General features: G+C 36.5%; 1 protein-coding gene across 5 annotated transcripts in view; it reads right to left on the bottom strand.

Annotated features, from left to right (window-relative positions):
* Window positions 1–716: 716 nt before the first annotated feature.
* Window positions 717–15414, bottom strand: part of DCN (decorin) — a 41316-nt gene continuing 26618 nt past the window's right edge. For 2 of the 5 annotated variants that reach the window (XM_081082567.1, XM_081082566.1), the window contains exons 4-8: window positions 14345–14558; window positions 13258–13371; window positions 8808–8901; window positions 5610–5748; window positions 717–1116 (exon numbers count right to left, since the gene is read on the bottom strand). In XM_081082567.1, coding sequence (XP_080938693.1) covers window positions 922–1116; window positions 5610–5748; window positions 8808–8901; window positions 13258–13371; window positions 14345–14558 — 756 coding nt within the window. In that variant the 3' untranslated portion in view covers window positions 717–921. Of the gene's footprint in view, window positions 1117–5609; window positions 5749–8807; window positions 8902–13053; window positions 13372–14344; window positions 14559–15414 lie in introns of all 5 variants that reach the window. The other 3 variants (XM_081082569.1, XM_081082568.1, XR_013995490.1) reach the window with 2 other exon arrangements.

Below are 15414 nucleotides of genomic sequence, written 5' to 3'. Positions count from 1 at the left end.
GAAAAAATTCTAAAATTGAAAGAAGGTTTAACTGGATGCAATAAATGTTTCTAATATGTCTAGGAATTATAGAAATATTCAGGTGAGTATCCTAATTATACACATGAGAGTTTTAAAGCTGATTTAGTATCTTAGTAACTATAAGATATCAGTTTTCTAGACCACTCAGAAAAAGCCAGTTTTGTGTTTTATCAGCTTGACATTGAATATAGATCATGTAAGTTACAATACACAAATGTTAAAGGACAGGAGCAGAGTAAATATCTAAGAACTTGAAACAAGGTGCTATTTATCTCAAGAAAGCAATGACTATTTTTTAAGAAAATTAAGTCTAGGGAAGGTTTACAATTACACTTTTATACCATAGTAATATTTTGAATGTGAACTTGTGAATTTATTTTTTTCAAAATAATGACAGCAAAATTTTTACATAGCCTGTGTTGAATTTACATATTCAAATAAGGCTTTTCCAGTAATAATGGGGATTAATACAAAGCTAAAGTTTGACTTTTGACTTTATGTCAAAGGTACTAACCATCCTATAAGTTACAGAAGATTGATATTTTTAAAATTTAATTTCTTCTGAAAATTGTAAAGAAAAGCTTTACTAAATTTTGGACATACATATTTTCTCTAAATTTTACATTTAGTGAACTAAGAATATCTGCAATAGCTCAGTTAACATTAACAGAAAGCTTCAAAAAAGGATTCTGAAATGACAGGCAAAACTTTTTTTATTGTAGGCAATTATTTTAACTGCATATTTGGCTTTACGCATGATAAGTCATGTGGGAAAAACATCCACATTGCAGTTAAGATTTCAGTATCTGGCTTTCATTTTCTTCTTTTTTTTTTTTCTTTTTTGAGCAATGGCATTAATGGGATTTTGCCAGGTTATAACAATAAGGGCTTTGTTGGGAGTTACTTGTAGTTTCCGAGCTGAATGGCGGAGCGCACAAAGACACATCGGAAGGTGGCTGGCCGGATCTCCCAGTACTTAACTGGGTTGCTGAAAAGGCTAATTCCTGAATAAGAAGCCTTTTTAGTGTGGAATCCAGGTGGGCAGAAGTCATTAGTTCCAACTGCAGTGATGTTGTTGTTATGAAGATAGACAACCTGCAACATGAAATAACGGAAAATAGTTATCTTCCTCTGAATCCATTGAGGCTCTTCATGTAACTACTTTATTCTTTTTTTCTATTTTCATCCTTCAGTTTAAATACTGTAATACTTCGCAACCCAAAATTTTGATGGCTCTCTTTGTTTTAAAACTTGCTTTTCCCTTCCTTAGTCTCCTCATTTTGGTATGTGGCATCTCAATCTTTTCAGATGCTCAATCTAAAAACATTGTCATTATCCTCACTCCTTCATTTCTCTTATACTCTCTGTCCATCTCCAACAAATCCTGCCAGATCCAACTGTGAAATACACATATAATCCAGTTCTTCTCCCGAAGTCTACTCCCAAATCCTTTTCCAAAGCTGCCATTACCTTCTTCAGTGTTATTGAAGTTGCACTGATTATTCTTCCTGCTTCCTCTTTTGCCTTCCTCAAGTCTGTTATTTCTTTATTTTCTTTTAGTTCACACAGCAATTACTTTTAAAACTAAGCCAATTTATATCTTCTTTGTATCAATATCCCACTGGCTTCCCATGTCATGCAGAATAAAATCCAAAGTTCTCACATTGGCATTCAAATCCTACATGACCTGATATCCTTCTACTCTGACCTCATCTCCCTTCACTGTTCAATCCAACCACCCTGGCCTACTTGCTTCTCCTCTAATATACAAGGCATGGTTCCTCCTCCAGCCGGCATACACTGCTTCCTCCGCCTGGAATAACCTTCTCCATGCTGCCTGCCAGGCTTACTTCCTTGTATAATTAATTTCCCCTTAGCAGAAAAGTCTTCCCCAAACATCCCATTCTGCCATTCTCTGTTGCTATTACACTTTTTTTTTTTTTTTTTTTACTTTTCTTTATAGCAATTATTGCTATAGAGCACAGTATATATTTATTTTGGGTTTTTTTTTGCCTGTTTTCCTCCTATAAAATAAAAGCTCCATTAAGAGTAAAACCTTTTCTGTTTTGTTCATGGCTTTAATAGGGATTGTGTGAAATTTTTAGATCAACTAGTGGAGAATTTTTATCTTGATAATATCAAGTCTTCTAATTAACAAGCATGTAATATCTCTATTTTATCTTCTTTAATTTTCCATAATTAAAGTCCTAATAGACTGTTTTAGTAGGAATGAACAAGTTGATTCTAAAATTACATGGAAATGCAAGGAAACAAAAGTAGCCAAAACAATTTTGAAAAATTAAAACAAAATTAGAGGACCTTCACTCTCAATTTCAAAACATAATCAAAAGCTACAGTAATCAAAGGTGTATGCCCGGATGGTGTGGCTTAGCCTTTGAGCATTAGACCCAGGAAGCAAGAGGTTGCCTGTTTGATTCCCGGACAGGGCACATGCCCAGGTTGCTGGCTCGATCCCAGTAGGGGACATGCAGGAGGCAGCCACTTGATGATGTTCTTCTCTCATTGATGTTTCTCTCTATATATAAAAAAATCAATACCGAAATATTTTTAAAAAAAAATAAGTGTACTAGAAAACAAAATGTAGCATATCCGTACAATGGAATGCTCTTTACCAGTGAACATGAAAGTGTAATAAATGCTATTAAGTGGATGTCCTAAAATCATTAGGATACCCTAAAAAAGCCAGATACAACAGCCAAACATTGTCATGATTACATTTATATAAAATGTCCATAAAAGGCAAATCCATAGAGACAGAAAGAAGATTAATGGTCCCCTGTGTCTGGGGATGAGATTCAGAACTGACTAAAAATTAAGAAAATATATTGAGGGTAATATTAATGTTCTGAAACTGGATTGTAGTGATGTTGAATAACTATATAATTAAACTATAAATTTATAGAAAAAGAAGTAGGTTGGTTGAAATCACATGATGCCTATAGGAAGAGATATAAAATGAGTATATGAGCTAACTATTAGATATGGAAAACCAAGAGTGGTGGCCTTCTGAATGTGGGACCCTGTATGGAAGTCTATGATATTTGTTGATATTCAACAAAAACTTCAAAACAGCATATTTTATATATTTTCAACTGTGATCCACAATATGAAACACATCATATATTGAGGTTAGTACATATACATCTGTGCATATAAAACAATTTTTTAAAATACTTAGCATGACAGTGATTTTTATTAAATTTATTCTGTTCTATCCCATCCCATCCCATCATATTTCATAAATGTTCTTAATAAACCCATGAAATTGATTATATGAACTTTAAGTAATGTATTTAGACTAACATTGGAAAAAGAGCAATCAAGAAGGTGAGAATGATTATACTGAGATCTAAAAATGAAAACAAACAAACAAAACCCACCACCAACTAAAATTCTAATATTAACAATGGTAATTGTTATACCATTGTTATACCTATTCTTATTAGGTCTTTCAAAAGACCTGGTTTTACTTGTGGCTTCAAACCTGCTTACTCTCTTCTCTACCATCATCAAGCACCCACTGAAAAAGAATTAGCATAAAATAATGAAAATTGTGATATACCAATTTAATATGGAGTTTTTGTCACAACTCATTTATAAATATCAGTAATTTATTGATATCATTGATAACAGAGTAAAAGATAAATCTATCTTGAGCCCCCAAGTAATAAAGTTGAGATACTAGATTACCTAAAGAGCAACTTTATAAAATGGTTTTACCATAACATAGTGTCAGTGTCAAGTTTTAATTTCTGAATCACCAAAGAACTAAGTACCTATGTAAACCTCTGAAACAATTTAATGCTCTATTACTACAGCGGGTCATTGAACTGTGTCCTCTAATCCTTTTGAGGATTAACTTCATAGTTTATATAAAGTTAATTCAGTCACATTGCTACATAAACATTCCATTTTGACCTATATGATATCTGCTGAAGCTACATGTTAAACCTACTATTTTATTCCATATCTGTGCGTCACAGATTATATCATCTTCTCCAATCAGTATGTTATCACACTGATCTGTGACTTGAAAGTACCTACCTCAGAAAAAAATATTACTTTCTGGAATCAAGCTTTATAGTAAGTTCAAGGCAATAGCCTTAATTAAAAAAATAATAATAATTGGACCTATCTATATATATAAAAGGCTAAGTGTCCATCTGACCAGTAGCTATGAAACAAACTGACCACCAGGGGCAAACGCTCAATGCAGGAGCTGCCGTGATGCACACTGGCCATTTAAAAATAAATGGCACCACGGACATGGTGCCAACAAACCAACACTCGGCTTCCCTCAAGTGGGACACAGGCCCTGACAACCACCCAGGAGCAATACCCCACCAAATTGCAGCCAATGCTGCCAAGACCCCATGGTGCAAAATGCAGCCCACAGCCCAGCCTAGCCCAGAAACAGTGGCTGTGGGCGCTGGGTAATGAAGTTACATAGCAATATCTGGCTTCCTCTCCCTAGCAACTAGCTTCCTTGGAGTTTCTTCAGCCCAGGAACATGACTTGCTTTATTGCCATTTTACACTTTAACCAAATGTCTGTGAAGCATTTTCCTGTGCTTTTCTCATTTGATCCTCACAGAAGTCCTGGAGTAGGTAGATAGGAGACTCAGTAAAAGCCTTTTTTTTTTTTTTTTCCCATTAGCCAGAAAATGGAGATTTAGAAAGTTTAGGAACGACCTGACTGAAAAGAAGTAAGAAATGGTGGACCTTGAAAATGACTTCAGGTTTTCTCACTGCACAGAATATAGTCAAACACTGCTGCAGTTATATATTTTACCCTTTGTTCTCTCTGCATGAGCTACAATAATAATCTGCTTCATGTGATAGTTACTGCTGTTTTGCTGACAATTACTTGAAAGAGAAGTTGGGATGTTTCACTGGGCTGGAAAAAGTTTAGCTAAATCAGAAAACAGGTCTTATTAAGCAAGTTTATTCTATATGTACTAGAGACCCAGTGCATGAAATTCATGCACGAGTAGGGTCCCTAGGCCTGGCCAAAGATCAGGGCCAATTGGGGCTTTCTGGCTGCCGCCCAGGGCCTTCCTTCCTCAGCTGCCAGCTGCCATCCCGGGCATTCCTTTGTTCCACACCACCCCCTGATGGTCAGCACATGTCAGAGCTAGCGATCAAACTCTTGGTCTCTTGGTCGAACTCCCGATGGGACACTTTGCATATTAGCCTTTTATAAATATAGATAAAAGGCTAAGTTGACCAGCACATGCGCGATAACATCTAATGCTCTCGCTGGTGCCAATTGCACACATATGTTTCGATCTGTCATTGTTAATTGTGAATTTGTTTGACACTTCTATTATAGAGAAAGGGCAAATAGGAGTATTAAAATATTTCTTCTAATTAATTTCCTTTCAATGTGCATGGATCCATGCACCGGGACACTAGTATTTTATAAAACTAGAATGACTATTTATGTGGAAACATTAAAATATCTCTTTGCTAAATGATTTCTAAGCAGAGCTCCCCACCTCCTGGCATCCCAGTGAAGAGGATTTGCTCACTAGATATTATTTGTAATAGTTAGTGGCATTGCATTACCTGGATGTACTTATGTTCCCCCAGTCCACCAGGCACTTTGAGAAGCTCGTTGTCGTTTAAGTGAAGTTCTCTCAAGTGAGGAATGTTGGCCAGAGAGCCATTTTCAACAGCAGAGATTCTGTTGTAGCTCAGTCCCAACCTGCAACAGCAAAGAGAAAACGAGGGCATTCAGCACACATGGATGCCTTCTCACAGGCATGTGATTAACCGAGTCACAAAAAAGGACATTTTTCAGTTTTGCATTTACTCTTCCCTCTGCCTAGAGTGTTTTTTCCAAATTTACTGAACTTGGACAAAGCCCAGTTTTTCTTAAGATTTCAGCTTAGAGTTACCCTCTTTAAAATTCCTCTAACAGTAGCAAATTGAATTGGTACCGCAGTAAGTGCTCAAATACCAAGCATCCTGCTGTCACGTTTTTGTAAAACTCAAGGGAGGGACTATGTACTTGTATGTCTTTCCTTGAGCAAAGTGACTGTTTTGTATATTCAGTACTAACATAGAGCTTGAAATAATCAATGAATAGCCATTAATGTGATTTCTCCATATAATGAATGTAGTGGATACATTTGGGAGAGAAATAAAAGAAATACTATTATCATTTTGGTTACTTTGGAAATTAAGCAATTGTAAATTTAGCACATACATTTATTTTTTGGAAATAAAAGGCACAGGTTTCTAATGAGTCAATAAGCCTACCTTCCAGAAAGGTTAGCATGATTAGCATCTTATACTACTTAGAAAGAATTCTTCAATGACCATCTGTTTCTGTCAAAATGTACCTGGTTCCAACATCCCTGGTTTCTGACCTTGATCTCTGGCCAAAATCTCTAGGGATTAGACAAGAAGATATTGGAAGAGATCCAGAAAGCTCCAAGGGAGAGAAAGAGGAAGAATCTATTGGGTTTCTTCAAATGCAGTGAAGGAGACTTGGGCACATTTTATAGGATAGTTTCTACTTGTCTTCAGCTAGCTCTGACCTTTGAGCCATTTTAAGGTTTAGATGCTGGCTTAGGTAACCAAAGTCTCCCAGTTTGAACCATGACTTGGTAGTTGAAATAACTGAGATTAAGGTATACTGAGTTTAGGCAATTAATAGTAGAGTTGGTTTATTTTAGCTACAGAGTCTTAACCTGGAATCTTGACTCAGAATATATTTGTTCTTCCTTAGTCTTAAGCATTCATCTCTTGTTTCTAGCCTTTCCTTTTTTATCTCCTATTTCTTACAACATTTTAAATCCCATATCCATTTTGGGATAACACATTCCTTAGAATGTATTATGCCTAATAATTTATTCAAGGAGACTTTAGTTTTTAAATAATTTACTTATATATTGGAGAACTTAATATGTTCAAGATATTATCCTAGCTTGTGAGGGCAGAAGACACGTGGGCCAACAATCCATGATTCTTTTCATAGAAGATTATCATACCTTGTAAGGGAGAGATGATGATATAATAATATTTATTGATATATATGATGACATATGTGTGTGTGTGTCTGTTTGTGTGTAATAAACGAGAAGCCTGCCTGAAAATATCTTTTTTTCCTTTTGCAGAGGGGCACACACTATTTTCTCCCCCATTGTTCCCAACAACTCATTGGAATATGTGCCCTGCAACAATGTTCTGAGATTAATGGCTGCTTTCTTCTCCTTGTCATAGTTTTGATTTTTTAGCACCAAAATACTTCTCATGTCCCAACATCAGTGAAAAGCAGAAAACACAAGGATTTGATGGTTTAATAGACAAATTTTTCTGGACTTGATTCCAAAATCAGATGTGTTTGATAAATTTAAGAGTAAGGAAAGTTTGCTTGGCCAATGACGCAATCTTCTCTAATTTAATGAATAGAATTCAATCCATTTAAACAGAAATCCTTACTTCTATTGACCTTTTCAAAGTTTACCAGCTCTTTATACTTCTTTCTATTTGATACAAAGCATATGACATTAATATTTAAGTGCAGAATTTCAAAATACCCATATCATTTTCAGTTCAGAATAATAACTATTTTATTAAAAAGGTACAATGAGTATGAATGAGTTACCATATTTAGAACATTAGACTATTGTTAATTCTTATCCCTACTATTCATCCAAATACTGATCCGATAGTAACAGCTGTCCTAAAGACAATTGCATACAATAAGCAATGCAACCTATCTTCCAACATTTCTCTGTAGCTGAAGGGATCAAACCAACAAAGAAAGGTGGGTGATGCATAACACTATTTTGAAAAATACTTTCTACACTAGAAGCTGTATTTAAAATAGTTTTAATTAAAGGATTTTAGCATGTGCTCATCTTCAGCCCTCACCATCCACTGGGTCATTGAAAAATATCCACAGAAATAGGAAAAGTTGCATTATATACCCACCCCAGAGTAAATATTTCTCAAAGATGAACTGAATACTTTGTATTTATTTATCTACCATGAAATTTACATATAAAAAGAGGAGTGAGCCAATTTGGCATAACACCATGCTTCTCTGTAAAAACATTCAGCAATGCATGTGACTCAAGAACAGAGTGTCCTTGAAGACAACTGAAAGAGTTTTCCAGCACTCTCCTCTTTTTATTACTTAACCAGGTTGCAAATATATGAATGATTAAAGTCAAGTTAGAAAGCAAGACAGGCATTAGTGATCATTTTATAAAGGGGGAAAAGGTGAAAAAGGGCCAGACATTTAAAAATATATTTTATGCTACATTAGAGGTCCAGAGACATTTTAAACTCTTCAGAATAAGCATTAGGGAATCTCATCATAATGAATAGTATTCTAACTCTATAATGTAGTATAAGATGTCCAATATTTCTATATCTTGGTAGCTTTAGTTTTAATGCATTTTCAAATTCTGAACACTGTGTTATAATCTACTTAACCTTCAGTGCAACTAAGAACATATGGAATGAACATACTAATTTAATTGAATGCCTTGTAGTATGATATATCTTAATTTTACAATAATAGGGTATTCATAAACTAGGAGGTTGATCTTGGTTACAGTAAGTATACTATTTCATTAGTGTTTATTTAACAGCAATAATTGGGCTAGCTGAAGTCTGAGGTTGTTGTAAACAACAACAAAAAATGTGGTACAGTAAAAAATCAATCATGTTTCTAATTCTGAGCATGTGGGCATTAATATACCTAGCCATTATACTGATAGAACGCTATGAAAAAATATAAAATATTACTTAGCCAAATTATTCAGTCCTTTCAGGCTAGCTGCATCAACTTTGGTGATTTTGTTGCCATCGAGATGTAATTCAGTAAGGGAAGGAGGAAGACCTGGAATATGGATACAAAATGTTAAAATAGCAGGTAAGCATAATTTCTAAAAGACATACAGTTACAAACAATTTTCTTTTCTTTTTTTTTATAAAGCTTTACTGATTTTAGAGAGGAAGGGAGAGGGAAAGAGAGATAGAAAGATCAATGATGAGAGAGAATAATTGATTGGCTGCCTCCTGCACATCCCATACTGGGGATCAGGCCCACAAGGTAGGCATGTGCCTTTGACCAGAATGAAACCTGGGACCTTTCAGTCCCCAAGCTGATGCTCTATCCACTTAGCTAAACCACCTAGGGCAAACAACTTGCTTTTCATCTTGTTCATTAGTTTTTCATTTCCTTATTTCCCTTCATCTTTTTTATAATAATACACTAGAGGCCCAGTGCACAAAAATTTTTGCACTCGGGGGGGTCCCTTAGCCCGGCCTGTGCCTTCTCACAGTCCGGGACCCGTCAGGGGATGTCCACCTGCTGGATTAGGCCCGCTCCCTGGGGGATTGGGCCTAAGCTGGCAGTCAGACATCCCTCTGGCAGCCCAGGAGCCCTCGGGGGATGTCCACTTGCCAGTGGGGAGCAGGTCTAAGCTTCAGTCGGACATCCTTAGTGCTGCTGAGGAGGCAGGAGAGGCTCCCACCACCACTGCTGTACTGGCAGCCATCAGCCTGGCTTGTGGCTGAGCAGAGCTCCCTGTGGGAGCGCACTGAACACCAGGGGAAAGCTCCTGCATTGAGCGTCTGCCCCCTGGTGGTCACTGTGTGTCATAGTGACCAGTCATTCCCAGTCGTTCTGCTGTTAGTGTCAATTTGCATATTACCCTTTTATTATATAGGATAGAGGCTTGGTGCACAGGTCGGCGCTGGCTGGTTTGCCCTGAAGTGTGTCCCAGATCAGGGTGAGGGTCCCCCTTGGGGTGCCTGGCCAGCCTGGGTGAGGGGCTGATGGCTGTTTGCAGGCTGGCCACAGCCACTTCAGGTTGGAGATCCCCACTGGGGTGCCTGGCCAGTCTGGGTGAGAGGCTGATGGCTGTTTGCAGGCTGGCCACAGCCCCCAGTTACCCAAGCTCCCAGTGGAGGCTGACTGGAAGCAAGTATCTCGGATTTATTTTTTCTTTTATAATTGAAACTTTGTTGCCTTTAGTGAGCCCACATCTGGCCAAGGCTGGCGGGGAGCTTGGCTTCCTCCATTGCCAGGGCAACCAAGCCTCTTGCTTGCTTCAGCTCTGTGGCTTCCTGCCGCCATCTTGGTTGGGTTAATTTGCATATAGTTGCTCTGATTGGCTGGTGGGCGTGGCTTATGAATGTAGCGAAGGTATGGTCAATTTGCATGTTTCTCTTTTATTAGATAAGATGCTCTTGAAAGTAGTATGAGACATCTTCACTTTTCTCCTAGATTGATTTTAACAAAAACGTGGACTGTGCTTATCATGTAGAAGATGTTTCCCTCCTATGAATTGTTAGGACACAATTGTGGAACTGCAGTGAAGCCCTGAATCTTATTAAGTTATTACACCTTTGTTAATGGGCTAACACTGTCATTGATAAACTATAATTACTCTAAAAGGAAGTGATGAGCAGTTGAACTATAAAAAGAAATTATAGACTATATAAGTTAACTAGTTATTTCATTAATGATCATCATTAAAAACTAACACTGATGCCCTGGCCAGTGTGTCTCAGTTGGTTGAACATCATCCTATGCACTGAAGGGTCTCTGGTCCAATTCCCAGTCAGGGCACATGCCCATGTTGTGGGTTCTGTTCCCAGTCAGGGTACATACAGGAGGCAAATAATTGATGTTTCTTTCTCACATTGATGTTTCTCTCTCCCTCTAAAAAAATCAGTAGAAAGATTTAAAAAAATAAAAAATAAATAAACACTAATTGATATATTGGCCTTAGTCTTAATCAACTTTTCCATAAAAATATCAAATGCCTCAGGCATGGTTGTACAGAAAGAGCTAAAGCTTCCTTGGATTTTAAAAATCAAAACTGTTAGTAGTGGAGTGCAGAGGCCTATAATCAAGTGATGTGCCATATGTAGAGCGCCTGGGAAATCATTTTAGATCCAAAGTATGTATTAAACCTCTAGACAGAACTTCTTGAATGACGAGGAATTCTAAAAATGTAGTAATATAAATATAAAAGTTTACATATTTTATGTTCATTTCCACCCGCCATCTGAGGAGGTATCATGTTTTTATACAACTTTTTAAAGAGCATATTGTCCCACTTACAACTACAAAGAAAACTGCAAATTGGTTACATGTAGAACTAATGTCTGCTTGGTTGAAAGTGTTGATTATTTGCCCACTAAGAACAGAAGTGGAAAATCACAGGTTATGTCTGGTCCCAAATTTTCATTGCATCCCACTGAAGTCTATTAAGATTGTCTATTTAATGTAAAAGTTTAGTCCATATTTGACTGAAAACAAGTTAGTCTCTATATATGGATGATGCTAAGGAAAGATTTTATTTACTGAATGTCTGTTGTGTACCAAACACTGACATTGGCACTTTTTCTAATTTAGCTCCTTTAATATTTTCAATATTTAAATTATTTTTCATTTGTTCCATTTCATAGATGAGGAAACAGAGATTCAAAGTTACAAATGCTGTAGATTATCTAGCAACTAAGTAGGAATGTAGTAAGTTCCCAGACAGCCCAAGTGAGTTAAAATAGCATGCCCTTAACTGGAGGAAATGAAATCGCAATTGTATTATTCTGATGAATAAGTATCAGGAAATCACAGTCACTCTTCATATAAAGGGTTTCAAACACCTAAATCTCCATAGAATAAATACATGTGGATTTTTAAACAATTCCTATGAATAAAACAAGTTAAGTATATAAAAAGCAATGAATGCAAATGTTTTCTTCCCTTTTACTATGCAAAGATGTTTTTTTAAAATGTAGCCTCTCTAGAACAACAATTATCATCACATCTATCATTCTTACCTGGTCTCTAAGTGTCTCCCTTTGGGGATGTCAGGTTCCCAAAAGGAAAGTTATAGCCAGGAAGAAGGTTGACTGTGGAAGACAACTTTGCATAGGATAGAGAGAGTCAAATTTATAAAGAACATCATTAGCCTTGGCACTGTAGCTTTGAGCCAAAGAACCTAAACTATAGTTACTTTATCTTTCCTTTCTGTTTTCATTTTAAGACAAAACATACTGACAGCTTACTTTGGGCCAAATACTACGTGTGTGCATTACAAGTCTTACATCTATTAATATTCATTATGATTCATAACATATACATTATGATTCATAACAGTAGCAAAATTACAGTTATGAAGTAGCAACGAAAATAATTTTATGGTTGGGGATCACCACAACATGAGGAACTGTATTATAGGGTCACAGCATTATGAAGGTTGAGAACCACTGGTCTAACTCAAGAGTGAATTTATAATCTCTCCATTCCATTCCACTGCCTGTGTCTATCAGTGATGGAAAATAACATGTAGAAATTAAGAGTCCCCAAAGGTTGGTGATGTTTAGGCTGAAGGTCTCAGCCTAAGAAAGGTAGACTTGTATGTTAGATCCATATATAAATATGCAGGGAGACAGGGCTTAATGTAGGCAGAGTGAAAGAGTCAAACACTGGAGCTCTGACAACCCCACCTCCGACACTTCCCAGCTCCAAGACATTGATCACAATTTACTTCATCTCTTTCTGCCTCATTTTCCTCATTTATACAACAGGTATAAAAATATTACTTACGGGGGATTGTTTTGAGATTCATATAACAGAATCCATGAAAAGCATTTGGCACAAATAACAGAACCCATGATATGCATTTGGTCAAGTGCTGAATAAAATTTGGTTCCTCTAATTGTAATGTTATTAAGTGTTTAGAAAATAAAAGCAAGATGAGAAAAGAGCTCCTACAATAGGGAAAGGACATAAGAAAGTCAAGAAAAATAGATGACTCAGTGATGAAATATGTTACTGAGGGATATTTAGGAAGATGCAAAATCAAAGATTGTTCTTAAAACAAACCATCTGGCAGCATGAAGGAGTGGAAAGACCTGCACTTTAAATTCCAGCTACTCTACTTCATCTATCTATGTTTTGCATAAAGCTGTTCTTTTTTTTTCTTTGTGAAATCACAGTTCTATCATATAAAACCATGGCACATTAACTTACATCTTAGAAAAGACTTCACCTCTACAGTGAGCCTAGATGGCCCAGTAGTCTGCCAGGCTCAGTAGAAACACTTCGAGGGATAGAGAATTTACTAGAAATAAGTTGTCCACTTGAGTCACCATTCAAATTTCTAAAATGCTTGCTTTTATATGTAAAAGCCTTTGGATTTAGATGTTCAAATTGCTTTGGAGAATTTTTTATCACCTTGAGGGATGGCGTTTATGTTGGTGTCAGCGATGCGGATGTAGGAGAGCATCTTCATTCCCTGGAAGGCCCCCTTATCAATCCCCGAGCTCTTCAGTGGGTTGGTGCCCAGTTCTACAAATGCAGTAAGTGCAGAGCTTTTAGAGGACAGTTTTAGGATATTGCAAGTCAGAGTAGTGTCTGTTACAACAAGGAATTTACCAGAAATTTGGTTCAATAACATCGTGACTGAAAATCAAAAGAGAAAGGAAAACAATGCTCCTCAAAGGGATTGTAAAATCTGGTAAAAATGGCCCTTACTAAAACAAACAACAAATAACAACAACAAAAAGCAAATATTTATGCAAGAGTAGCAGTAACAAAAACAACATTATTTAAGTTGCATACACAGCTTTGCCCAGAAATCAACAAAAGCAAGTATTTACAAATTATGGGGCTATTACTTTCCTAAAATACATTAAAGATGTTGTTAAATAATTTAATCTAACATTTTGTAAGCCAATGATAAATCATAATTTTATAATTTTATATTTTAAAGCAAATGATTTATATATGTTCAGAATAGCACTAATCCCCAAAATGAAAATGTATCACCAAATATCTCTAATTCAGTACAGCATCTTAAATACAGTAGGGTAACTTCAGCTCTAGAGCATTCTCTATATTTCCAGATCCCTAAGGACATGAAATAAAAACATTGTAAGGCACAGATTCAAAATCCCATTTCTTCTGACCCTGCTCCTGCCATTCCTATAGACTTAAGACATGTAAATTCTAGCTAATTTACCTCCCTCCAGCTAAGGCTTACTTGGAATCTCTTAAGGCAGTGGTTCTCAACCTTCTTGCCCTTTAAATACAGTTCCTAATGCTGTAACCCAACCATAAAATTATTTTCGTTGCTACTTCATAACTGTAATGTTGCTACTGTTATGAATTGTAATATAAATATCTGATATGCAGTATGGTCTTAAGCGACCCCTGTAAAAGGGTCGTTCGACCGCCAAAGGGGTCACGACCCACAGGCTGAGAACCGCTGTCTTAAGGTAAAGTGTGAATCCTGGTCTTAGAGTTATAAGAATATCTGTACCTATGACGATCATCTGGTTCAATCCATTGAACACAGATTTTCCCACTTTGGTGATCTCGTTCTCATGTGCACGAAGCTCCTGAAGAGTTTTGGGCATATTTTCTGGCAATTCCTTCAGCTGATTCTTGGACAGATAGAGTCGTTCCAATTTCACCAAAGGTGTAAATGCTCCAGGGCTGATTTTGCTAATTTTGTTATTGACAAGAATCAATGTCTGTAGATAGGGAACAAAAACAACCTTTTCTTAATTCCAAAACCTTCCACACACATATATAAAACAAGTCTGTAGACTACTCATGCCATTCATGGAACTAGCAGAGAAACCTGCAAAGTTGCAAGAAATCAGTAAAGATCAAGCAGATGTGATTCCTTTAAGAAGTGCATGAAGATCTTCCCTGGCCTGTGTGGCTCAGGGTCTTGGGTTCAATTGAGTTGCAGGTTCACTCCCCACTGCCAGTCGGCATGTGTGTGGGAGGCAACCACTCAATGTGTCTCTCTCACATCACATCAATATTTCTCTTTCTTTCTCCTCCCCACCATTCTACTCTCTCTCTGAAAAGCAATGGAAAGAATATCCTTAGGTGAAGGTCAACAATAACAAAAAAGTGTATGAAGACCTGAACATCAGAAATAAAGGAGAGGGAAATATAATGTAACATACATATATAAAACTATATACAATATTTCTAAAGATTGGAGTTACTAGAGTGATATAAGATACCTGAAAAGTCATCCATTCTTCAGTTTTTCAACCTCTACATCCATCTTTATTAACTGTTGTCATGGATTCCACTACAAATTGTCATCAATTTATATTATCACCAGCAGTGCAAAACAGTAAAATTTTCTTGAAGACTCAAAAATTTAGATATAATCTGTTTCAAAAGTTTGCCAAATTAGTACATTATGTTGTAGCTTGTTACTTTACTTTGCATTTTCTTGTCTCTTGAAAGCTTTAAGAAGTTTACATTCATTTACTACTATTTACTGTATTTTGGGGGAAGGGAAGGGATTGCCTAATCACAATGCTTCTCACTTTTATTAAATTTTAATAAATTTTAATAGCTAGT

Source organism: Myotis nattereri (assembly GCF_964212035.1).
Source record: "Myotis nattereri genome assembly, chromosome: 2".
Classification (NCBI taxonomy): Eukaryota; Metazoa; Chordata; class Mammalia; order Chiroptera; family Vespertilionidae; genus Myotis; species Myotis nattereri.
This window is presented reverse-complemented; position numbering and strand designations above follow the sequence as displayed.